General features: G+C 45.1%; 1 protein-coding gene across 10 annotated transcripts in view; it reads right to left on the bottom strand.

Moving 5' to 3' along the window:
- Positions 1-26,312, bottom strand: part of LOC144933589 (ryanodine receptor 2-like) — a 318,383-nt gene that overhangs the window by 130,839 nt on the left and 161,232 nt on the right. For all 10 annotated transcript variants that reach the window (XM_078858546.1, XM_078858550.1, XM_078858549.1 and 7 more), the window contains exons 28-31: positions 24,073-24,272; positions 13,441-13,615; positions 5,250-5,458; positions 804-1,207 (exon numbers count right to left, since the gene is read on the bottom strand). In XM_078858546.1, coding sequence (XP_078714672.1) covers positions 804-1,207; positions 5,250-5,458; positions 13,441-13,615; positions 24,073-24,272 — 988 coding nt within the window. The remainder of the gene's footprint in view (positions 1-803; positions 1,208-5,249; positions 5,459-13,440; positions 13,616-24,072; positions 24,273-26,312) is intronic.

The raw sequence follows: 26,312 nt of genomic DNA, 5'->3' as shown, positions 1-26,312 counted from the left end.
GCAGCGCAAGGCGGCCAACAGTTAATCAGGGACAGACGTGCACAGGGGCACCGTAACGCGGGCGCTGGAAGATGCAGAGCATGCGGGCTCCACGTCGTACCCGGCACGAGTGCATACGCCCTGTTGTTTATAACGCACGAAGAACAACGGAGGTTGCGTACACACGAATCCTGCCTCTCCTGAGATAGTGGCTGCATACAAAGCAAATTACATGATGCACGCTGGATATATTGAACATGACATATGCAAGTATGCAAATGTCCTGGAACAAAAACCCATGCTTTATAAAATATAGTTACATTTAAATTCCACAGCTGGGATTGGGTAATAACACATGCAATATTTCAGGTACATCCACAAACAAGATTCTGTTGGGTGGCGCTCGAGTTAGAGTGAAAACCGGACTATTACAGCGATTTATCTACAGTAGCGAATTCCATGATGATTAAAAATGATAGTAAATTCCAGGGTAGTAATAACAACTAAAAAGTTAAAGCATCTTCCTGCTCAGACAATCGCAGAGCAGAGTTTAAAGTCCATTTGGGCGTCAGCTCTGCCCATCATCGCTTTGGAGCCAATAAAATCGGTACTCCGCTGTGGGGAGTTAACAGTGGCCTTTCTGTGCACATACTGGGCCACGTCGTGTGAATGGCAATTCAACCACTGGCTCGGGTTCTCCATTGGAGACAAGAACCACTGCTCATTTGAGCATCGACTCACCGTCCAAGTCATTCGATCACGCATCCACTTAGCACTCTCTCCCGGTTTAAAACAAAACGAAAACCCGACGCGACAACGCGCACCTGTGCTTGGGCTGCAGCAGCAGCAGCTTCTCCTGGGCGTAGTCCTTGTGGTTGTTGGCCTCGTGCTTGGTCCGGTCGTCCGCCGCCGCCTCCTCCTCCTCGCGCTCGCCCCGCCGCTGATCGGCCCGCGAGTTGGCGCGCGAATCGCCGCGGGAGCCCGTGAGCGGCGTGCCCTGCACGGAGCGCCGCAGCACCTCGAACTCCGACCCGGCGTCGTCGTCGCCGACGCCCAGCGTGGACGGCGACGGCGCCGGCAGGCTCCGCCGCCCGAAGCTCTCCTCGCACTCCACGGGCATGCTCAGGCGGAAGAAGGCCAGGTCCGTGTTGCTGTGCTGCGAGCCGAACGTCTTGTGCGACACCTTGAGGCACGGCGGGCTGTCGATGGTGCCGTCTATGCGCGTCACCTGCCTCCCGGGGAACGGCGAGCGGCAGGGGGGGAGAGCGGACACAGTGCGTGAGGGGTAGCGGAGGGAGGGTGGGAGGAAAAGGCAAAAGCGGGGAACGCAGTGCACGCTATGTCAGGGACTGCACTGCGAAGGGCACTGGATGTCATTACAAGCGAGCATGATGATGACATTTGGGATGCCCACGTGGCATTACGGTCCGCGCGCTGGTGGGGTCAAGTGTGGGTATTATCACCTTTTTCAAGAGGACTGGCCAGCATTCTAAAACATTTCTGGAAAGCCATGAAGACCCTCGAGGGTAAAAAAAAAAATCTGAATATGGAGTTCCACTGAGGCAGTTGAATTTCTGATCAAATCGCGATTACAAATTACGAAAAAAAGAAACAACTTGAGACTAGGCTCAGAAGAAAGCTGTCTCTGGTGTGGACTAATCAGTTTCAAAGACAATGCATATATTATCAGAATGTTTTTTGTTTGCATTCTGACCACAAGTATTGTGGTTAATGCAGACATGATTCCTTGTAAAAGGTTTCAGTTTGGTGTTTTAACATCTTAAACACCTGTTTTGTTGCCAGAAAAAAGGGGAAAACCTATTCTCATATTTTGGTACTGGCAAAGGAGGTCCCATGATCTACTATAACATGTCTCATTCCATTATAACACTCCACTCTCCGTTTTGCCCTTTCCATCCCCTGTTGAACTCATCACTGCAACCTATACATCAATTCAGATCTGTCCCCCTCCTGGATATCCAGAGAGACCACCACTGGGTTGTCTTCATCCTAAAAGGTCCTCCTAAACAAATCAGCCAATTGCCTAAAGGACCAGTTAGTACCCTGAAAATCCCTCCCGTAGCCTCAGAAGTGCCTCCTTATTACTACAGAAAAATCCACTTGCTAAAACTTTTTTTGGTAAAAAAGCATTTTCACGTTGCTGCTCCCTGTTTCTGGAATACTCCTCCCGCTCATCTACATCTTGATTCCCTCCCTTAACTCCCCATCTCTACTTCTCGATTAAACCAACACACACAGATAAACTTGCACATGTGCCTAACGTCTTCTGGCACCTCTGGCTACCACATGTTTGCACTGTCTTTTACGATTTGCGTGTGTTTATGCCTCTGTTAGCGCTACGCTGCGCTATTAACCCAGTGACCCGGGTTCGATTCATGCTCACGGCCAACACCAGTGACGATTATCTGAACCAGTCCTGGGCCTCACCCTATGTCGACTCAAATAAGTAGCTGGTAAAACATCTCTACCAGGGAGATAAAGGCGGCCCGGGCGTGGTGCTGGCCACACACCCCCTCGTGTGCCGTGCCGGCCTTCATAGGTGCTCGCTAACAGCACTTGCCCCTACAGTCTGTTGAAGGCTATACGGGTGGGTCTCTGTCTTTGTTAGACTAAATCTATAATTTATGTGCACCTGAACCTAACTTTTTCAGATTACTCGCGTGTTGTGTGTACGACCTTCAAAGAAATAGTTTGTTAGTTGTGCAATATTCCTCAAGGACCCTGTACCCATTTCTCTTTCTGTGCTCATGCATCATGGGATCCCCTTCAAAAATATCTGGTCAACTGGCTAAACGGAACTATCCGTGTAAACTAATCAAAGTAAAATGTAACTTAAAGCATGGAGAGACCCAGAGGGTCTCTCTAGAGCTCCCTCGAAGCAGAGTTTATTTTGCCAGCAATGGCATGAGCAAGCAGTTTCAGGGTTGCACCTTTACAAATGAGACCGGTTTGGGTAGGAGGCGGCACAATGCTTGAGCGCACTGCGTTATGAGCCCGACGCGTCTGATTGCAAGCTATGGCTAACATCAGAAGCGGTCCTGGGGCGCTCCCCTTCAACTACCCACCCAGACCAATGTGGTCAAATATGGTCAACCACCAAGCAAAACAAGGCCATGACAGACGCTTTGAATTTACACGTGCAAGAGTCGATGCGTTCGCAATTCGTACGTTTCACCTAATGGGTTCGCAGCAACGCCGCGGCCACGAAAGGCGTCATCATTGACTGCAGTGTAACAACAACAAGAAAGAATCGATTCTTGGAGAAAATCACGACCCTGAATTCGCGACAATTGTCATAGGCAAGTCAGCTCCAGTTTGATAAAGGGCAATCATTATCGTGTTAAAAACGGGGCTATATTTAGTATAGAAACAATCTACAAAAAGAGAACTTAATTGTAAACCTATCAATCGAGACAACCAACACTAAATAACCTTTCCAACAACGCCAGGTCAATAGCCCGCTGTGGACGAACGATTGGCTAAATCTGATAACATGTTTTAACCTTGAGGCAATTCAAATGCAATGTAAGATAGAGCAATTGTAAAATCATTGGTGACAAGACCGATAACAACCATACTTCAAGCAGCCATGGGGTAGTGCTCATCCCCCGTTTGAAATGCTGTACCCTCAGTGGAGAAATTCCACATTCCTATGACTGGGATGAGTTGCTTCAAAGGACAACTGCTATTGATTTTCCACAATGTGGCACTCAGTAATATTAACCCCCGGCGGGGATGAATGGCTGAGTCGATTCTGGACCGGTTTTGAACTTGTGACCTTCCATCCTCACTGTGTGATGCCCGGGAACCACCCAGCCGGTTGATAAGAGCCAAATTTGCCTTTAATAGAGTTTCCTTGGAACACACTCCCATAAATCAAGTGCTCAATCCCAGGCACACAATTCTCAAAACAATATTTAATTATCCACGAAATAAATACCAATGCAGTTTTATTGTTCTGAGCCTGACAATGCACTAGTGAGCACAACAAAGTGAAATTCGCAATTTGTTTCATATAGGTTGCCTAAACACGTTAGTGTCCCAACTCCCAAGACATATCAATTCATGCTAGCACAATGCAAACTCTGGATTGGGTGCACTTTTCTTCATGAAATAGACCCTCGCTGACACGTGTGACACTTTATGAAACTGGCAAATAAATAAAGAAGCACAGTGCAGCCACGGGGCTCTGAAAGCTATGTACTGAATAGTGCAATCATCTGGGAAAAAATAACGTCTGATCCGAACAGACACACAAAAGCCTTGCGTCATTTGAGGCACAACGCAGCATAGAGATGCGGGATTCTGAATGCCTGTCACCGGGCTGCAATTGTAATGCGAATAGTTGCATTCACTGACACGAGATGGACCGAACTTTTAAATTAATGCATGGTGCAGAGCTTAGACGTCTTTATCAGCATGCCCTACATTTCCCCAGTGTAAATGTAAAAGGCAGAACAATATGCCTCCCATCAATGGTCACAAGAGCATTCACTGGCAATGGCTGTAACCATTTTAAAATGTATAGCTGAGCGATCCGATTATTTAAGTCATCAATTTATCTACCAATTATTTTACTCAGACTGGCAGAGGATAATAGGAAGGTATTTCGCCTGGACTTGAACAGGGGCAGGGAGTTGGCAGCATGTATACAATATTCAGCGAGGCCTACTTTCCAGTGTAATGAGAACCCAACTCATAGCCTGTGTTTGGAGCTTGTGCAGAGTTGCCATTATAACGTAGATAGCAACTTGTCCAGACGTAACACACAGCCTACCAAATGTGGAAGGACAGAGCCAGAAGGTATGTGTTAGTCAAAACTCATGAAGCGTCTCCTTGCTCAAAGAAGGGTAGGACAGTGGCCATCTTTATTGGTGTCCATGAGCCAGTAGTGGAAATTCCACACTGCTACGAGTGGGCGCCAGTCTCCCGATTGTACAACCATTGTTGACTTATTTTTTACTGAACGAGCAAAGCTCATGGACTTGATCAAAATCACTGACTCCGGCTTGAACTCACAGCCTTGTAATGGCGAGCACGAGCACTCCTACGACAACACAATCTGTCCAGAGTACTCTTAGGTTACTTGGGCTCATTTCTCATTTATCTCCACTGAAATTCGGGGCTTGCAGCCAAACACCTGACAGAAGCTGGCACAGTAAGCCGCCACACGCTCGTCAACCCCCCACTGGACACCCTCGTCTGCTTTGTGTGCGGGGCAGCGGGTGAGGAGGATGGGCCAACGTTACCTCAAAATGATCGTCGTCAGCCATGACGGGCATGAACTGCGCCAGCCGCTTGCTGTACCACAGGGTGATGTCTCGGTTCATGTACACTGCGAAGGGCTCGTAGCCCTCCTGCAGCCCGCAGATGGGGAAGTACTTCAGCTTGGTGGCGTCCTTTCCAAAGTTCAGGCGTCCCACCTGCGACAGGCCCAGACTGCATATGGGCATGAAGCCTAGAGGGCACAGAAACGGGCAGCAGGGCGGGAGTGAGGCGAGAAAGAACATCTACACGTACGTGCGCATCTCTGTGTCTGTGCGTGCGTGTGCACACGAAGCGAGAATGTCTTGGCGAGGAGCAGAAGGCGGTGTGTCGAAGTTACCGACAGTCGGAGAGGACTTTAAAGCGAAGGAAACTTTCTTGGAATTCACAAAAAACTGGCATAAGGCCAGCTTGAAGGCTGGCAATGAAGCAGAACCCCCCCCCCCGCCGCCCCCTGCAAAGGCTGTCCTGCGTTACACGCGGCAACGGGCGACTGAGACGTCACACGTTTAAAGTGCTCTTGCTGAATTGTGCCACGAGACAGTGGCATGACTATGGGAGGTGGGCAGGCAGGTGGTGTTGCGTGCCAAAGTACAAGGGTGGCAGACAGCCTGAGCCACACAGCTTATCTCCTGGATGAAAACTTCAGAATAAAAAAAAATTGCGGATTTTTTTTTACAATGTTGTTAGGGAAGCTTAAAACTATTTTTATTTAAAAAATTGCATTGAGTGTTTATGCGCTGTTGTTTTCATGTGAGTGTAAGTGGTTTTTAAACGTGTTTTCATTACTTTTTACACCACGCAATGAAATGTAATTTTGCCTAAAGTATGGTCGATGTGTACACAATAGCATTGCTTTTAAAAACACACACATAAGAGACCATGTCAACACACATGCCACTGTGTGGCAGCACACTAATTTGTGGCCAAAATGTTTTTTTCTACACTTGACTGTGTGGAAATGGAGGTAATTATAACATAATGAATGGTTTCAATGCGATACACCTGTCAAACACGTTGCTACTGCTATGATATTGTTCAAGTCTGTATGCGTTTGCTTGGATATGTATAAAATTTTAAAATTAAAATAACATGAATAGTACTATTTGGTTATTTCGGTAAAATCACGTAGAAAGAAAATAAATTAAATAATATAATACGACGTTTCGATTGTAACACAAGCAATCGTCATCAGGTATGAATGAATGAGAAAACAAGTGGAATCACGCGGGAGGCACGTGGGGAGCAAGTGGGAAGCACGCGGAAAGCACGAGGGAAGCAAGTGGCAAGCACGTGGGAAGCAAGTTGGAAGCAAGTGGGAAGCAAGTGGGAAACGAGTGGGAAGCACGTGGGAAGCAAGGGGGAAGCAAGTGGGAAGCACGCGGGAAGCAAGTGGGAAGCACGCGGGACAGCCACTGTCATGCTCCCCGCGTATATTAATCCTCATTTAATTGACCCGTGAACAAGTGATCCTGGCTTCGAACACGAATTCAAACTCACAAATTTTCGCTTGCGAATCGAGCACCACACTCTGGGGCATCACTCGGTCACAGATTGAAAACAAGCGCAGTCGGATTCATTGGCTATGCGACACTGCCCAGAGGGAGAGACTCTGACAGAGGTGCGTGCGTCACACTTTGCGCAGCGCTTACAGTCGCCGAGACGCAGCCCTGCACATTAAACCGGCCGCCGCCACCGTCGCCGCCGCAGCAGCAGCAGCGCCGCTTCAGGAATTCAAATCAACTCGTGGCCACGGCCTCCTGGCAACAGGCAGCCATTCGAATGTTTTGAGCGCACTTTCGGCTGCGGCACCTTCCCAAAGCCGGAGTTGCGTGGGAGGCCAGGACAGGAGTGTGTTTGGGGGGGGGGGGGAAGCATTGGTTACGCTTGCCACGCACGCGCACGGTTAAAGTTGGTTCGCGCAAACGGTTCCGGCGCTGGCAAATTTTGGCACGGCGCAATTCGACGTTGGGCCCTTGCAGGATCATCTCAGTGCGGGAGCTGCGCGATTGCGGCAAAACGCTTTGGGCGCAACGTTTGAATAATCGCTCCGACTGTTCACGCTCTCAGCAGTGGAGGCACGGCGAGTTTGGTCACGGCCGTCTCGTTCTTTTAATACCAGATGTGCTGATTTGTTTACGTAGACGTCAAATGTTAGGAATGGTCGGGAGGAATTAATATCTGGGCACACGTACCCCCCACGCACGTCTATTTTTTCTTGTCCTGCCATATATTACAGAATGGCTGTACATTCCAAAAAGCTTAAATCAAGCAGCTCTTGTGGTCCTGAAATCCCAACGTTAATAAATGTAGGTGGGTGAAAAAGGCAGTCAGCAGTTTTGCCTTTAGCACAGCTCTTCTACAGATAATTGTGTTACTGGGGATTTGCTTACTGAAAAAGGGAACTGAGATAATATTTCTTGATTAGCAGTTCCACATATTGATTTATCTGCTACATACAAGGTGAGATGCTGCTGTGGTATAATGGTTTAACGCATTAGGCACATCATCCAGGAGTTCCCACTTTCTTCTCCTCGCACGGCACTAGAAACAATGAGCAAGTTTCTAAAACCCGCCTGCCTCTGTTCACCCAGTTAGCCGATATGGAGATTGAATGCAGTGTGGTAAAAATGTGACTACTACCATCTCTCTTACAAAATGTCTGGCTAGTGTGGAAGAGTAGGCCAAATGCCCTCTAGAGGGGCTCTGTAGAGCTCCCTCTTTTTGAGGCCCTTCTGCCAGCAGTGGCACGAGGAACTGCAGGGCTGCACTTTTACCAATATACAAGAAAACGGATTTTGCATGACAGATTTGTGTTGCTTCGGGACTGCGTGACATCGGGTAAATTGACGGTTTATTTGGCCATGGTGTCGGAATGCAGGACTTTAAGTGGGCCTGGGTATTTTTATATCTGCTAACAGATGGCACAGTGGACCTAATATCCCTTCGGAAAGGGAGTGTGCTCCTTCAGGTTATTTTTTGTCTTCTGTTACGATGAATCAAAGCCAGATACTGAAACATGGCAGTCACTGGGCTCAGAATAATATACATGCAAAATATTCCCCATATAGTTTTTAACAGACTGTTAGGACAAGTGCTGTTAGGGAGCACCGATTAAGGCCGGCACGACACACGAGGGGGTGGGTGGCCAGCACCACGCCAGACCGCCTTGGTCTCCCCAGTGGCGATGTTTACACACCGCATCAAGAAGTAATTTGAGGCTGATTCGACCTAAGGGAGGCACATGACCAGTTCAGATAATCGTCACTGGTGTTAGCACGTCAGTGGGAATCGAACCCGCGTCGCCGGAGTGCAGCGCACTGACCGCTACACTACCGCTCCCCATACATATGCACACACATACACATACACCCACGTTACTAACAGAGAAACACAAAAATGTATGATTACAAAGTACAACTGCTCGGACACGCACGCAAGTCAGTTCCACATAAGAAACAGCCTTCCATCAGCAGCACAGTAAAGAATTAGTATATATGGTGACGAAATGCCAGGAAAAAATCAGCTGTCAATTTGCATAACCACAAAGTATGATATCAACCGTCACAGTTGTGCCAACTTTCCCAGCATTGACAGCAGAGAATTTAGTTGAAGTGTTTATAATGATTAGAGGGAATTTCAGTCCTAAATGAATGCAATTATCTGATTACAACACTGGATAAGGGGGGGCCCCCTGAGTGACACACTCGACATGATGGACATGGGGGCTCGTCCAACGGAGATGGAGAAACATTCGGTTTAGGCTGTCAAGCGTCTCGGAGTAAAACCTGTATTATGGATAATATTCACCATGCAAATACAATTCGGATAAGTAATGGCATGATGACTGTCATTCAGCTTATCATTAAACTGTCTAGTTTTTTTCAGCACATACAAATCAGTGGGCTTATATTAATCAGCTAAACGTGATGCACATCATGCACGTGAAACTCACTGCATATTTTCACGGCTCGGAGAAATCAAAATAAAGTCTAACAGCATTGCCAACTCTGAATTTATTATTTGAAAAAGAGTGCAGCACCTTGCTAAAGCAGGGTGCTTGTTTCAGTTAGTAGGCCTGAGCCAGTGGTATACATTCCATATCCCTATGGCAGGGGCCTATATACCCATAGGACAAACGCTTTTAACGTTCAAAAGCATTGCACCCATTTTTATTAACTCTGGACGAACAATGAGACAAATCCCAATCAGTATTATGAACTCAAATCCTTTCGATCCTGGGTCGACTGCCACAATGCCACCCGGATTAATATCACGCCAATTTGGATCATCGGTGATGACAAGCACAAGTTTCGGCACGTACAGCTCATATATAAGCACCGTCTGTTATAACCGAAGACAAACAGGCAGGAAGCTGTCTTCTGCTGCCTTGAACAAAACGAACAAAGAATGACTCTGTAAGGTCATGCACACACGCGAGGTGCAGCAGCAGCAGCAATCTCGGTAGTGACGCACTGCAATCAGGACACGGCAGCTTATCGCTTCCAGAGCGGTGTCACGCGCAACGCGCGGACGTCATCTCGCGCGGCTCCAGCAGGCACATGGCCTGACTCTCAGTGGGCAGCACAGATTAAATCGTTCGCTTCCTGGAGGTGTGATGCGATGACTAATAGAAGACGTCACCACAGGCCACTTCAGTTATTATTTTCTCTCGCTCTCTCTTCAGAACATGGCCTTGCAAATGGCACCAAACCGACGCGCCAGTGCATAACTGCACGTGCCAGTGAAACGACGTTAATTTTGAAACGCTACAAAACACAGCAGATGTTTTGGGTTTTTTGCCAGTAAAGTAAAACGCAAAGTTATTTAATCGAGTAAAACAGAACCAGCAAGGGTGGTGCTACGGCTAGGGCACAAGGAATACGCATTGAAATCCCAGACGAGGGCATCAACTCAATGCCATTATCTCTCTGGGGTTACTAAAATTAGTAACTTATATTTTTTTAAGTAAACGGTGGTTGTCCTATGGAAGGGCAGGCCCCCCATAAAACATGGTTGGAATTTCCCAAATCAGAGTCATAGAGACATAAATTTAGATGAGCACTGCCCAAATTCAATGGAGCTGGGAAAGACTGACATTTTTGGAGAAAAGGACTTTAATTGTTGAGATTTAAAAACAATCCTGAAAGCTTCTTCTTGGTTCTTTCGGTAAAGTCACGTAGAATGGAAATAATAAAATAATAAAAATAAAACATAATAAATAATTCTCACGACGTTTCGGCCACAACGGCTGCTTGACTCTCAGTGGGCAGCCACAACGGCTGCTTGCGTTGTGGCCGAAACGTCGTGAGAATTATTTTAAAATGTTTTATTTTTATTATTTTATTATTTCCATTCTACGTGACTTTACCGAAAGAACCAAGAAGATGAATCCCTGCAGTCACGAAAGCTTTAAATAGAAAAATCCTGAAAGTATTTTTTGTAGGCAAACAAATGAAACATGAATTATCTACGGATCCCAAAGTCAAACATTATTCGAGATTCAGTGGCACTTTCTTGGAAAAAGGACATTATTGTCAAATTATATTTGCCCATCAGTTGCCCTGAAAATGGACAATCCATTAGAATCCTCCAAGGCCAGACTGACAGGAACCAGCACTGTTTGCATAAACTTTTAAAACAGACAAATCAAGTATAAAGCATGAGGTAATGTCCCTTAAACAATGCCTTACATTAAATAAAATTGATTTTCATTCTTAAGTAAATATAAACCATGCTTCAAAGACCAATTTAGTGCAATTGTAGATGTTTACCATCAACCCATAGATATTTCGATTTAAAGCTTTCGTGACTGCAGGGATTCATCTTCTTGGTTCTTTCGGTAAAGTCACCTGAGGACGGCTGCTTGCGTTGTGGCCGAAACGTCGTGAGAATTATTTTATTATGTTTTATTTTTATTATTTTATTACTTCCCTTCTACGTGACTTTACCGAAAGAACCAAGAAGATGAACCCATAGATATTTTATGGCCATCTCCAAATATATTACACAGAGACAGAGTGCTGGTGACAGAGATGCACGGTTAGCCCCTTAGATACTAATGTTAACTGATCAGGTAGCACTGTGATGTTGAACAGTATTTCCAGAAGTGCAAGTGGTGAAACGTAGAGGACTTTTCTTCCTCTACAAATGCGTGATCAAAAAACAATATGTGCGGGACATTTTTTGTATCCAGAAATGTACCACACTTCTCGAAAGTAACGCAAGATCATTAGCGCCCACGGACTGCAGCAATGTCACAAAGGAGATTACTGTCACTGCAAAATAATAGCAAAAGGAGCCTGCTGGTAACATGTGGCACAAGAATGGCAGAATAATGGCAGAGGGACTGTACTGGGTTTCATCAACAGGGGAAATGTGATTTTAGTAAGCTCCTCATGCAATCACGGACCAAATTCAAGATCACACTCATAGTCTTCCAGATCCTCCATGGACTGGCCCCTGCCTACATTTCTCATCTCATCTCACTCTACACCCCTCCACACACTCTGCACTCCACATTCTGGAACTCCCTTCCTTCAGCCATCCATGCTGTCCACTCCATGCGTGCGGCTCAAGTCATTCCTTTTTCCCTCTGCCTGAACATCTATTTGACGATAAGAAATGAGAAAATACATTTATAAAATTGTCTAGCATGCCCATGTCTCACTATTCTGTACAGTGTCTTTCGATGTAGTTGCATTTAGAAGCTGTGTAAATCCAAACTGTATCGTACGTTTATCTCAAAGCGTGTGCATGTTCAAATTGGTACTGGTGGGCACTCATAGTCATGGTGGAAATTTAACAAACAATAACATTTCTCCACAGAACGATTGTTGCCTTCACACGTAATACTCGTGCTTTCGAGACTGAGATGTGAGCTCGCGACCACAAGACTGCGAGTGGAGAGCTCCACATACAAGCTTCCCTGAGGTCAAATTCGGTGGGGACGAGATGTCAACTGCCTCGCCTGGTATGCAGGAGGTCGTGGGTTGGATCCTGACCCTGACGCTTGTATATTTGGAGTCTGCGTGTCTCTCTCCCCGTGGTTCACCGGATTTTTCTCCAGTTATTCCGACATTTAGAAACATGCGTTAAAGAGTATTTTGCCGCTATACATTTCCACGTGATGATAAACCACTTCGTCGTATTCTATTATTTAATTTAATTTATTATTTTATCTTTAGACGTGACTTAACCGAAAGAACCAAATAATAATTCCTGCAGTCACGAAAGTTCTAAAATTAAGATTGAACCACTTCTACGGGGAAGTTTTAAGCTTATCTTTTTTCTCTCTCTCTGGCGACTTGTTTTCTCTGCCTGTGTCCTCTTTAGAATGTTCACACTTAAATTCTAACTTAGCAATCTTTGAAATACGTAATCAACCAGGCTATGCGTTAATTGTGTGTTGACCGACCCTCTGTGTTGTATTACATTACATTTCGATATTTTACTAGGTTATTTAATTTTAGTGTGTCTTTCTCCTGATTTTCAGGCTTGCTTGCTGTGCCATCGTACTCGCAGCACCACGTTTTCTTTTGGACCACTCATTGATATGCTAATTTTTTCTAACCCCCCTCCCTCTCTCTGCCTCCGCCCCCCCTCTGTCTATTTAAGGCCACCCCACAGAGACGATCACCCCTCTCTGTCACCTGTGTTGCTCTCGCTATGTATGTATCTTGTGATATCTGTCTGCTAATATGTCTGTCTATAGTTTTCTGGTTAGATATTATGTCGCTATTTCATTATACCTGATGATGATTGCTTGTGTTGCAATCGAAACGTCGTATTCTATTATTTAATTTAATTTATTATTTTATCTTTAGACGTGACTTAACCGAAAGAACCAAATAATAATTCCTGCAGTCACGAAAGTTCTAAAATTAAGATAAACCACTTCGTCGAGCTATCATTTGTGGCCAGGTCGCTTCTGGGCCTTAACTGGTAAACTAAAAAATTGTTTCTGTAATAGTTTACCACGTGGTGTGCATTACCTGGCTGGTGTTGACGGTCACAGGTTACTATACATTTCCACACGATAAGCCACTTCACTGGGCTACCATTTGTGATAGCCAGGTCGCTTCTGAAACAGAGCTAGGTAGCCTTAGTTGGCCTTACCTGGTAAAATAAAAATAAATAGTTTTAGTTTTTTCAGAATATGGCACTCAAACTTACCCTCGCCGATGTCCAGCTCGCTGAAGGCAAACTCGGAGCCCGAATCGTCCAGCATGATCTCGCCGTTGAGGGTGAACATCATGATGCGGTCGTTCAGGTCCACGAGGCAGCCCACCACGTCGCCCGGCTGCCACGCTCGCCCAAAGTGCTCGCCCCCTTGGTTCCACTTCTGGGACTGCGATGCACAAGGGGGAGGGGGGGGGTGACGACGATGACGGGTGAAAGCGTACCTTCAAATCGACGACCGCCGACGAACCAAACAACGGGCATTTGAGGTTCGTTGTCACTTTTTTTTTGCGCGACAGATCCAAGCGACATTTTTAATTACGGTTGCCGAGCACACAGGCCCAAAGGCCCATACCACCAAGCGACCAGCAACAAACAGCGCGATCGGGGGTATAATATAAGAGTTTACAAGACGCATTCTCAAACTGCTGCTGAATGCTTTGAGAGTGCCGTGTACAATGTATCACTATCAAAAAATACGTGGGCTTGAGTACTAAGAAACAATACACTGTTTATTATACTTCGGGCCAAATATACCATTTAAATTAAACTCTTCAACAAATGCCGTACTTCTCACTATATAGTACGTGTTCAGTATCTGTTACTTTTCTACACTGCTCCCCATCATAATTGCCATCAAGTGTTTGATTGCCATCAATAATTAACACTTTCAAACTCAGAATGAAAGTGTGTATGCATCAGTTCTGACGTTAGCCTTTTGAAAAACTGTCCAAATTGATCAGAGCTGCACAAACCCTGGACAAACAAACAAAGACCACAAAGGACTGTGCCAAAATGGAAACACAATTTGCCCTGATAGCTAACAGTCTGCTTCTGCACTGGTAATTAAATACCTCCGAGTACAAACACATGTTGGAAAGCGTTACATAATCCCTGCGTAGTGATGACTTTCCCAAACTTGTTAATGTTAGCACGACATGCTAAAGTGGAATATATTTAGGCCACAGGGCATCATGGGAAAACCCACAATGCCTCACTTGCCCGGCTGTTTCCATGTATACACTGAAGCGTGTTCTCAAACTGTTCTCGAATTCTGCCAGCTGCTGCGGCGTCTCCCTTGCCGGGAGAGGATGTCATACATCGACTGATGTTCCCATCCCGACCTAATACAAATGTTTTAGGCTTTCATATTGCGGACCTTGTAGACTAGGATTAACCAGCGGCTTTCGGTCAGCTAAGATACTCTGGGTCTCATGAGCATTCACACTTGAAAAACATTTTTCCGGTTTATCAGATGTTACCGGTGATGTCCCTCCCTCTAAACCAGTGGTTCTTAACTATCACTGCAGCCTGCAACTTTTGGATCTCGATCGGTAAAACATGCATAATGTTAACAAACACATAGGTTTGATGAAATAAAGTAATTGTACTTGCGCGGCCGTGCTTAATTCGTGTTTCCGATGATTCACCTTCTAAAGAAAAATCCGGCACATCTCGCACCCCCAGGGGATGCGTGCGCACCCCAGGTTAAGAACCACTGCTCTAAACGATCGGCTGTCAAGCCAAACAGCAATATTATATAAAAGCAGATGACGCACCAAAGTGGAACAGTGTGGGTAATTTCACTCATTCAAATTTTGCCATTACCACATACACAAACAATAGTGCATCGGCTAATTGTCTGTCTATACTTATATTAACCAGCAGCATTTGCCGATCCAAGACTGGTATCACAATTCTTGTTCTCATCGGTCAGGCATGCAAAACAAATACTGTTGGTCCCTTAGATGAACTGTGTTCAAAGCAGGGGCGGTTTCTTCATTAGGGCGATTGGGCGACGCACCACCAATGTCATTCAACCACAGAGTCATGCTAGCCGTCACTGTGCCTCTGGATATAGTCCAATCAGCGTCATGCTACGTTCTGTGGAGTACCGCCTCTTTTTGGGCGATTTCCCTCCAGCTGAGAATCGCCCCGAGTGGTCCCATAGACTTACATTCAAAGATGTTTTTTTTCGAACGGGGGCGCTGCAATGCATTCTCTATGGCTTCCGGGAGGGCTCGCCCTAACGTGCTTACGTCATCATACGTGCTTACGTCATCATACGTAAGCACGTTTCATCCAACAATATAATTTGTCGCCACCTAGTGGAATCTTTAATAAAAGAAACTTGAGTGGATTGTATATTAATAGTGAGTATAGAAACAAACAAGATGTATTGTAAGAGTCACTTTATATTTCATTAATATTAAAGAAGTGAAGTTGCCTTTACATGCTTAAGCTGTTAATTTATCCATTGCATGGGTGGACCTTATCCTTATCAATCATCCAGACATTTGCCCCCCCTGAGAGATTTTGCAGGAGCCGCCACTGGTTCAAAGGTCTCTGCTATTCCACGCAAGACGAACGGACAAAATCGGCAACCACGGCCCAACCTGGTCTCATGAGTGAAAGCAACACAAGTAAACGATCGTGCTGCAGTATCTGACAGCGAGCCTTAGTTTCAATGTAATTTACAGATACATTTCTCCTCCTGTTTGCTATCATAACACGTAAACAAGTAATGACACATTCCAATGGAAACCACAAACAATTAATTATATTCCAATGCATCGTACCTATGATGATATCACATATTTTAGGTATATACAACGATTAACACGAACTAAAATCCATCCCAATAACACGCTCAAAACAAGAGCAGTGACACTGGGTTTGATTCCAGGGCATGGCTAGCATCAGTGGCGACGGCTATCAGAATCGTTCCTATCCTCCTCCCGTTCACCAACCCAGCGTGATGAAGTATGGCCCTTGCAGTTTGAATTTCTCTCTCTCCATGGTCCCGTGGATTTTTCTCCGGGTTCTCCAGTTTCCCCCCCCCCCCCACATCTAGAAACGTCCGTTTAGAGTATTTGGCCGCTATAAATTTCCACACGATATGCCACTTCGTTGAGCTATCATTTGTGGCCAGGTCACTTCTCAAAAAGAGCTAAATGGTAAAATAAAAAAGTTTAGTTTTAGTTTTTAAGACCAACTAAAATGCCATTCATTAATAATACACCCAATAAATAGTGTGGGCGCATGTTCATAAAAGTGTCCCTTGCTCAGATGACCAATGGGCTGACATTCCTCTCCGTTGGTGACCCCGAGCCGGCGTTATAAATTCCATATCCCTAAGGGAAGAGGGCCCGTTCATCCACATGACTGCCACTGTTGACTTTTCCAGAAAGTAAGACAGATAGTTGACCTTCATTCATAATCAGGTAAGGTTCCAAATTTCGAAAATTCCTCCCCAACTCTGTCCACCCAGCAGTATGAATGGGTTGAACACAGTTAGTCGATTAGCGGGCCATGTGTGGTGGGGTAAAGCGTTGGTAGAATTCCTTGCCCCAGACCGTTAGGGACGCTCCATCAGTCGAGGTTTTTCAGGCCCATCTGAAAACACTTTTACTTTCTCTTGCGTATCCATCTGTGTAGGGTTTTAACGTTAAGGGTTTTTACTGGGATACTGATATCAAGCGCTGCGAGAGCTGGTGTGAATGGCGCGATATTAAACCGAGTCTTACTAACTTACTTTCGTTACTTACATCCACAGCGTGGTGGTGTAGGCCAAATATCCTCGCGAGGGGGCTCTCTAGAGCTCTCTCTCTTCGAGGTCTTTCCATCAGCGGCGGCGTGAGTGAGCAATTGCAGGGCTGCCCCGTTACCTTTTTAACGGCGCATGAATACCTGAGGCCTTTATTTTCAAAAAAATTAGCTTTCAAACAAAGTCAGCGTGTAAACAAACCGTGTAACAAACACAATATTATGAAACAATATAATTAAGAGTACACATTAAATAACACATTTTATTTCACCATAACGATAATTGATACGTATTTAACATGCATATCAAAATTTCGATTTAAAGCTTTCGTGACTGCAGGGATTCATCTACTTGGTTCTTTCGGTAAAGTCACGTAGAAGGGAAGTAATAAAATAATAAAAATAAAACATAATAAAATAAAATAATTCTCACGACGTTTCGGCTACAACAAGAAGATGCATATCAAAACCAACCTGCATTCATAAGCGTCAAAAATGACAAAGAGCCTAATGAAACGATGGAATAAATTACAAATGCAATGGAAGCAGGATGCAATATAATTCCATGTGTGAGAGGCATCACAAATAAAAGAACATGTTTTCCAATTGTAGTCCTGTACTAAACCTTGGGAAGTAACATAGACATTTGAAATCACGTCTATAAATTCTAAGAGTTTTAAAGCTTTTTCTCTTTCTTCACTACGCTAGTCGGTGAAGGTTGGTGAAAGGGGGAGTGCCCGTGAATGGTTCAAATGCCATGTGCTTAATTTAAAATGGACGTGAGCTTATTTCCAATCCACGAGTATTACGTTTGGAAACAATTAAAGTGGCGCTCATTTAATCGACGATCGGCAGAGTTAAGACCCCGACTGGCACCTTAATCCGGGTGCTCTCCCGAATGGGACCCCCAGCCAGATTAAACATTCTAAAGGGGACATAAAAATGGAGTAAATTAAAAGGCTAGATGCCATTTGCAAGCTTTATTTTACGTCTGTAAAGTAATACCCGGGCGCGGGCATCAACTTTATTTTAGAGGCATACGTTGGAGCGACTCCAATAAATTCCAAAACGTCCGGCTAATTCAAGAATGCCCCTCTTAGCTTAATGAGGATCAAATTAACTCATCACAATCGCAATGTCGCAGTCGGCACTGCCCAGAGACTCAATCGTTTTGGCTACCAATCCAAATTTCTTTCATCAAAATATTCCGGTGAAATCGTCATCGCCTTGCATAGAGCACCACCACGAGAAGAGGCACTGGTTGATTCAGCTTCCCGTGTCGTGCTTCTGTTGCCTCCACATACACCGACTTGATGCCACGTCAAAATACCCAGAAACGCTCAGGAATGTCACAAATATTCTCAAGAAAATGCTGCGTTACCCCAAGGAGAGACGAGGATATGTCACTGTAACTAACTTGGTGGTTACATCACGGTGTATATTTTGTTATGGGAAATCTCCTTTAAATCTATTCTTAGAAATGAAAATTGATTTATTACAAAGGTCATTACATATAATTTCGTTAAACAAGCAGTTTAAATGCCCGAACAAAAACATCTTAATTTTACAATTATATAATCGCTCTTTGTGGGTCTACTGGGTTATGAAGTCCTCCGCACACCGTGCCAGTAATGGGGATTATTGACTATACTTTTCCACGCTGATCGGCAGTGAAGTGGGAACCAGGGACTGATTCAGATATCGCTCACAAGTGATGTCAGCCACGGCTGAGAAACCGAACGCAGGTCACCGGGTTCATATAAAGTGGACCAACCACTGCGCCACCAAACCTCCCATTATCAACATGGGCTGTGGTGTCTGTGTTTCACAACAGGCTTACATCCTTAAAAACTCGTGTATTCCACAATGAGTATGGTGCAAAGTTCAAGTCTGAATATTTAACAAAATAGCAGATATTGTCAGGCAACGCGCACAGTGTAACTCTGTGCGCGTGCAGGGCCTACAAGAACAAGTCACGCGTTTATTATGTTTAACACGTTAGCAGGCTTTCGCGACCAAAATCATCCATAATAGAGTTTTTTTTAGGTTAGATCGCGTAAATATATAAATGTGTCGTGAAAACCCACCTTACTAGTTGGCTGTGTCGGGTGGTGGCGGGTTTTAACGACACATTTATATATTTACGCGATCTAACCCCAAAAAAACCCTCTATTTTGCATTGATTATGTTGATAAAAGTCAAAGGTTTAATTACCCAATATCTGATTGTTTATAATTAGCACAAAGAGAAACCAATTCGATAGCCTGCCTAATTTATGACACCCATTACTCAATTCAATTACACGTTCGAAAAAAGTATTTGAATCAAATCAATACGGCTGTTGGTCGTGCAGTCTGTTTAATTAGCTGCTCCGTCGCATACCAAGCAGTAACACCAAATGGATGGAAATAAATGTGGGGCCTTTGTCCACTGCATGTGACCTGTGGAGATCAAAGATTCCCCCCCTCATCCACCAATTAAAACAGCCTGGTTACACGCATGTGACTTCAAGTACATCTGCGTGTCCTTTGCACTGCACACTACTGGAACTGCTCGTCTGTGAGTGGTCAATGCTCTTCTTATTCTAGATTTGAAGCTTTCGTGACTGCAAGGATTCATATTCTTAGGTTTTTTCGGTAAAGTCACGTAGGTAAAAAAATTAAAATTATTAATTTTAATTGAAAATTTTTACCTAATTTTAATTTTTTACCTACGTGACTTTACCGAAAAAACGTAAGAATATGAGCTGTTCGTCTTCTTCTCAACATTGATGCTGGGCCTAAAGCGTCTCGTGGTTCTCCTTCAAGAATCTTTCTACCGTGTTTGACACCATTAATCACGCGGTCCTTCCGAACTGTCTTTGTCCTTTGTCTCTTCTTTGTTTTATTCCAAGGTTCCTTTCTTATTTCTCTGACTGCTCCTTCTTTATTTCTATCCAAGGCAAATCCCCTTCACCTACAACTTTTCCCTACGTTGTCCCCCAAAAGTTCTCTCCGAGGTTCCCTTCTCTTCTCTATCAACCATCTCCGCCCCCCCCCCCCCCCCCTTGGCAAACTCATCTCCTGCGTCAATATCCCTCATCACTTCTATGCTGATGACACACAGCTCTAGAGTTATTTTGACACCCTCTGATGCTGACACTTTTTCCCAACCAATCTGCTCATCTCTCTCTCCTGTCTCCTGCTGGACCTTCAACAACCTCCTCCAACTCACATATATTTATAAACAAAAACACGAGGTCTTGAGGGTTGTGAAGGAAATCTCTTCTCTTAATCCCACTCAAATGCATTCACTTTCTCAACTATAGTCGTTTTAACTGTTTCACCAGTCTCCAACATCGGCTTCACAATTGACCCCCGAACTCTCTCCGACTCCTCACATTTTTCTCAAATTCACCTACTCAACATCTCCCGCATTTCAAAATGTCTAACACCTTCTGCTGCCGAGATGCTTTGCCCGCCTTCATCACTTCGCGACTCGACCACTGTGACTCCCTCCTCTACGGCATCCCTAACGTCCTCCTCCACAAACGCCAGACGGTCCAAAATGTTGCTGCCCGCATTCTCACCCGCTCACGTAAACGTGCTCCGCATCAGCTCCATCCTCCATTCCCTTCACTGGGTCTCCTATAATATGGAAACTGTGGTCTTTAAAATCCTCTGAAGCCTTGGCACCCCCTATCTTCCTTAATATCCCTCCATACCTCCTCCCGACAGCTGCAGTCCTCTGACAAATGGCTCCTATTCAAACCCAAATGCAATCTATTATCCCTTCGTTGTGGGCTCCATTTCCCCGTTCGGCACCCTCGGACCAGGAACTCCCTTCCCCTCTTCTCTTTGGTAGCCATCAAACTGACAGCCTCCCGGCGTTCAAATCTCATCCCGAAGAACCCCCCCCCACCCTCACTGGTCTTCAAAGGCAACGGCCACCGCCCGCCATCGCCCCGCGTCCCGTGGTCGAGACCGCTGGGAACCTCGCGGTCCCCAAAATATATTTTTCCACCTTCGTCTCCCCCCTGGCCCCCTTTCCTCCGCCAACTCTCTCCACCTTCCCTTTATCGTTCCCTCCCCCCCACTGCCCTCCCCCACCTCCAATCGACCGTCCCTAGGCCAGAGGGACCCTCCTCCTTCCTTCCTACGGCCCCCCCCTCTCCCTAACCCTTTCCTCTCCCCTTACCTTTCCCCATAATTCCCCCCACCACCCTTTGCCCTGCCCTTACTCCTCTACCACGCCTCCCCTCCACATCACATTTATCGCAGCAGTTTGGGTTTCATTTAGTTTATCTCTTGTGTAATTGTAAGCTATTTTAACTCATTCGAAATTTTGTATAGATTTTTTTTATCAGTTACTTTCCTATCACGTGTGAAGCACACCGAGACGTCCGGCTGCTGTGAAGGGCGCCTTCCGTCAAAAACAGATGATTTATTTATTTATTGTTAACCAATAATTATTACGGCACGATGCTCAGTGGGGCACTGGCAAGTGGTCATCTGCACAAATGCACGTGCGTCAAGCGAGACGAAGCAGACGGTGTGACCGGACGAACTTGTACAGCAGAAAAGCACCGGATTTTCTCAAGGTGATAGAGAGGTGCTCCCAACGCTTTCACACCAATAATACCACACTACTCAGGAAATATGAGACGAGTACGAATAGGACCACAGAGCTTTTTGGAAATCGTTGGCAGCGGCTCACCGCGTGGCTGCTTTCCAGCTCGTCTTTTGGTTCCTCGCGCCTCCGAGTGTCAGTCTCTCTCGCAGAGAGTGAGCAAATGCTGTGCGTGTTACAAACTGAAATTATATACGATTATTATTGCACAGTACATGTGTGTGTGTGTGTGAGTATATATAATATAGTTTATATACACTGCATTTAAAACAACTTGCCTCTTTTTCATTAAGACCTTTATTCATTTTTATTTCCTACGCCCATGAAAGCCAATGCTAATTCACACCATGACATTAATGGGCGATGCATGCAAAGGTTCAGCCCCACGTGTGCTGGTGTTCTGGCACGGAGGCAGCATACAAATCCGAGCTCTTAGCTGCGTGCACAGGCATCTGGCCCGAGCTGGAGTCAGGAAATAGAAACCCACCCATACTACGGAGGAGGAGGAGGGAGATGTGGCGCAGTGTAACGTAGAACACAGCAATGCTCCCCCAGGGAATGCAGCGTGCGAGTCCTCACATCTGCGATGCCGAGTGTTTATTATTTGCCCGACTACAAGAGCCACTCCGTTGCACAAATTCCCCCAGTGTGGTAAGGGGGGGGGGAGTTTTGTGCGGGGGGGAGGTGAGAGGCCACGAAACACAAGGCCAGGATCAGCGACTTGAGAACTGGATTCTGGGCTTCAAGGCTCGGTTTGCAAATCAAAACATGTGTATTATTGACGCTGCCAGGAGATACGGAGCAGCCTAATGAATGGCCCAAATCGAATTTGCAGCTGGTGAAACCTTCCCGAGGCATGGAAAGACTTTATGAACAGTTGAGCACAGTACAGCGGCATAGTGCTTTGGAAATTAAACAACACGGAGCATTTGTATCTTGATCTCCAGGGCACGAAAACAACATTTAAAATAAAATATCTATTTTCATCTACCCTTTTACGACAGAATATTAGAAGTCACCAGACCTTGCAAAACTTCATGCTGCCCCTGTTGTATTGTACAACATATATACACTTTAGATTGTAATTTATACACCAACAGCAATACAAATTGCTATTGCTTCAGTTGTAACACACGGTACAATTACGTATGCAGCCACTCCTTGACAACAAAGCTATTTATTTCTCAGAAGGAAAGGTCACAAAATAAGATATTGATTAATATCTCTTTCAAGCACATTTAGCCGTCCACCAGACCGTGCAACGTAGCCATGTAGATTAATCTGCTTTTCTATCTGTTCTCACACAATGTTGCCAAATTAAGGAAGGGTATAATACTTTCAAATTCATATTTGATTTGCGCCGCCTTTCTGTGACCGTCCCGGCCTCGATAAACTCAATACACGTACAGCATTTTGCTCCAAATGGCAGTGGAAATTGAATCACAGGTGTACGTGATCCTGGCTCCAAATCCATATGTGGCCATTAATGCAGTGAGCTCCCCAGGCCACCCTTTCGCACTTGACATTTCCAAGTGACCAACGTCTTGCATGGCTGACTCAATTCGCATGCATTTATTCCACGAAACATTCAAAACTCCTAACCCAATGCACTTTGGGACACGTAAAATAAAGCGACTGTGGAACCACTGGAACATTATTAATTTCGCGAAACTGCCCAGGAGCATTTCCAGCCACACGGTTGGCCGTTAATGTAACGCAATTTCCACGTGTGGGATAGAAACCTCAAGAGTCCATTCTGCGTGGAGGATCGGCACCGAATGAAACGCAAATAGGTTTTTTCTTTGTGAAAGCTTACACGGCAGTACATCACTCACTCAGAAGCCAAAACTGAATTGGGACTCGGACGTGTCAAGCTTAATGTTACCATGGGGCCCATAACAACTGCTGTCGGTTGCTGCGTGGTTAAATAAAGAGAACGCGTGCGGACTAATGCAATGTGAACGCTGGGGTAAACTTCTTCCCGAAAGTCACCCAAAGAGTGAACTTTGAGTAAGCGGTTATATTTCTTTCTTTATTTTACAATCAAAAAGATGAAACCTAAGGAATAAAAACTAAGCAAGAAGGTTCCTGACAAGGGCTGTGCAAGCGAGGGCGACTCATATTCTTGGTTCTTTTGGTAAAGTCACGTAGAAGGGAAATAATGAAATAATAATAAAACATAATACAATAATTCTCACGACGTTTCGGCCACAACGCAAGCAGCCGTCCTCAGGTGAAGAACAGGTCTGTCGGAAAGACAGCGTCTGAATGAGTCTGAATGAAACTTTCCGACTGACCTGTTCTTCACCTGAGGACGGCTGCTTGCGTTGTGGCCGAAACGTCGTGAGAATTATTTTATAATGTTTTATTTTTATTATTTTATTATTTCCCTTCTACGTGACTTTACCGATCGAACCAAGAAGACGAATCCCTGCAGTCTACGAAAGCTTTAAATCGAGGGCGACTCGTTACCTTGAGGCCGTCGAAGACGAAGGCCTGGTCATCAGAGCCCAGGGCGACGTCGGGCCGGCACCCGGGCCGGGCCCAGCCCACTCGCATGTCCCCGGCCGTCACCAGCTCAAACTCGAAGTACCACTTGCCCGTGCGCACCGCGTAGAAGCGCTCCGTGCGGAACTGCCGCTTGTGGACGCCGTGGACGTCAACCCGGGTAGCTGGCGGGCAGTCACACCGCCCGAGGGTCAAAGGGCAAGAGGGTAGGGGGGTTGGGTGAGGTGGCGGGAGGGGGGGTATGGGTGAAATTCGTTGGGACACATGAAAAGTAACAAGGTAAGATAAATCATGCAGTTGCATAGATTACGGAACACTTTCCAACACAATTTGTTTTAAAATATATATCGAGGTGACATTCCACTGACATTCAACAACATCTTTTTCTTTTAAAAGAAAAACTAAAAATTATTTGGCTCCAAAATGTGCATGAAGATCTGTACATAGGCAGATTTAAGGATTGAACAAGTCACTTTAAAAAGTAAATGGCTAAATATAATTGTCTCCCTGCTCAAACAAGCAAAGGGACAAACAAACATCACTAATTTTGATTTAAAGCTTTCGTGACTGCAGGGATTCATATTCTTGGTTATTTCAGTAAAGTCACGTAGAAGGGAAATAATAAAATAATATAAATATAAAACAATAAAATTCTCAGAAAATTAAAATTTTCTTGCTATGGATTTCACACCTGATGATGATTGCTTGTGTTGCAGTCGAAACGTCGTGAGAATGTTATTGTTTAATATATATTTTTTTATTTCCCTTCTACGTGACTTTACCGAAAGAACCAAGAATATAAACACCACTAATCTTCACCTATGGTCCTGAACCAGTGGCGGAAATTCCAGCTTCCAAGGAAAGAGTCAGTGTCCTCCACAGAGCATTCACAGTGGTTGTGAATGCAATCACACACCCCAGGGTATAATTTACATGTATTCTGTCCTCGTGGAGATTGAAAAAAAATTCCCTCCATATCCACCCAAAAGAACAGGTTTGTCACAGGCAGCCATTTTAAACAACCATATCGCACTGTGGTGCATGTACAATAATATTCATTTTAAACTATCATTGTTTTTTAGCAGTTAAGGCCCATTGAGCTATATAGATCTTTTTCATAACAGACCTGGCCACAAATGCTAGCTCAACGAAGTGGCTTATAGTGTGGAAATTTGTAGCAGCCAAATGCTCTAAATAGATGTTTCTAAACGTGGGGGGAAAAACTGGAAGATTAGGAGAAAAATCCACGCATCCATGGGGAGAACATGCAAACTCCAAAAATTCAGGCGGTAGTGTCGGGATCGAACCTACAGCCTCCTGCATACCAGGCGAGGAAGTTAATATCTTGCCACCGTGGCGCTCATTAGCACAGTGTGGCTATGAGCCAGGCATTGTGGCACACTCCTGTAACCCAATACTTTTGAGACAAGGGTTTGAAGACCCACATATATTTGCGAAACTCTAAAACTCCCTGGACTGCAAGATGGCCAGGAGTTGGTTGCACAAAAACTGGCTTTCGGATTCTGTCTGTGTGGAGTGTCATGCCATCATGTGTGTGGGTTTTCTCCTGGTACTCCGTTTTCCTCCCAGAAGCAAAACACTCACTCATGGTCTTGATCAAATATCCCAAAGTAACAGGAACCCCCCTGAAAAATGTTTTAAAGACTCGGTGAGGCCTTTTGTGATAAACAAAGGACATTTCTTCAAATGAGATAATAATTTACGTGTAACAAATGAACTTGCATTGAGTACAACCATTACAATAATGAAAAACACACGAGGGAGGCTAGGAATGGGAGCAGCGGGGACAACAACAACAACACATTGCGAGCTAGCAATTCGTTGAACAAAATTGACTGAAATTTCAACACGTCCCTATGTTCAAATGAGCCTTGAGCTACCTCGATTAGCGGCCACAAGCCACGAGTAAAAATTCCACATTACCATGGTGGGAGGGGGGGGGCAAGTCGTGCCACATTGCAACCATAATCACTAAATCACGTGACCCAAGGAACGTATACAATTCAGGTTCCTTAAATAGTTTTTATTTGAACCAATCTCTACTTTGTGCTTTACAGGAAGCAAACCAGTTTCCAGCCTGGAACTTTCAGCACTGTAATCGCTCTCTCCGGTTTACATCAGAAAGGAAACCTTTCACTCAAAAGGGTTGCCTTTCAGAGAGAAAATTACAAATCTGACAGCGG

The sequence above is a fragment of the Lampetra fluviatilis genome, chromosome 7 (genome assembly GCF_964198595.1).
Source record: "Lampetra fluviatilis chromosome 7, kcLamFluv1.1, whole genome shotgun sequence".
Taxonomy (NCBI): Eukaryota; Metazoa; Chordata; class Hyperoartia; order Petromyzontiformes; family Petromyzontidae; genus Lampetra; species Lampetra fluviatilis.
Note: the sequence above shows the minus strand (reverse complement) of the source record. Positions and strands in the feature narration are given on the sequence as shown.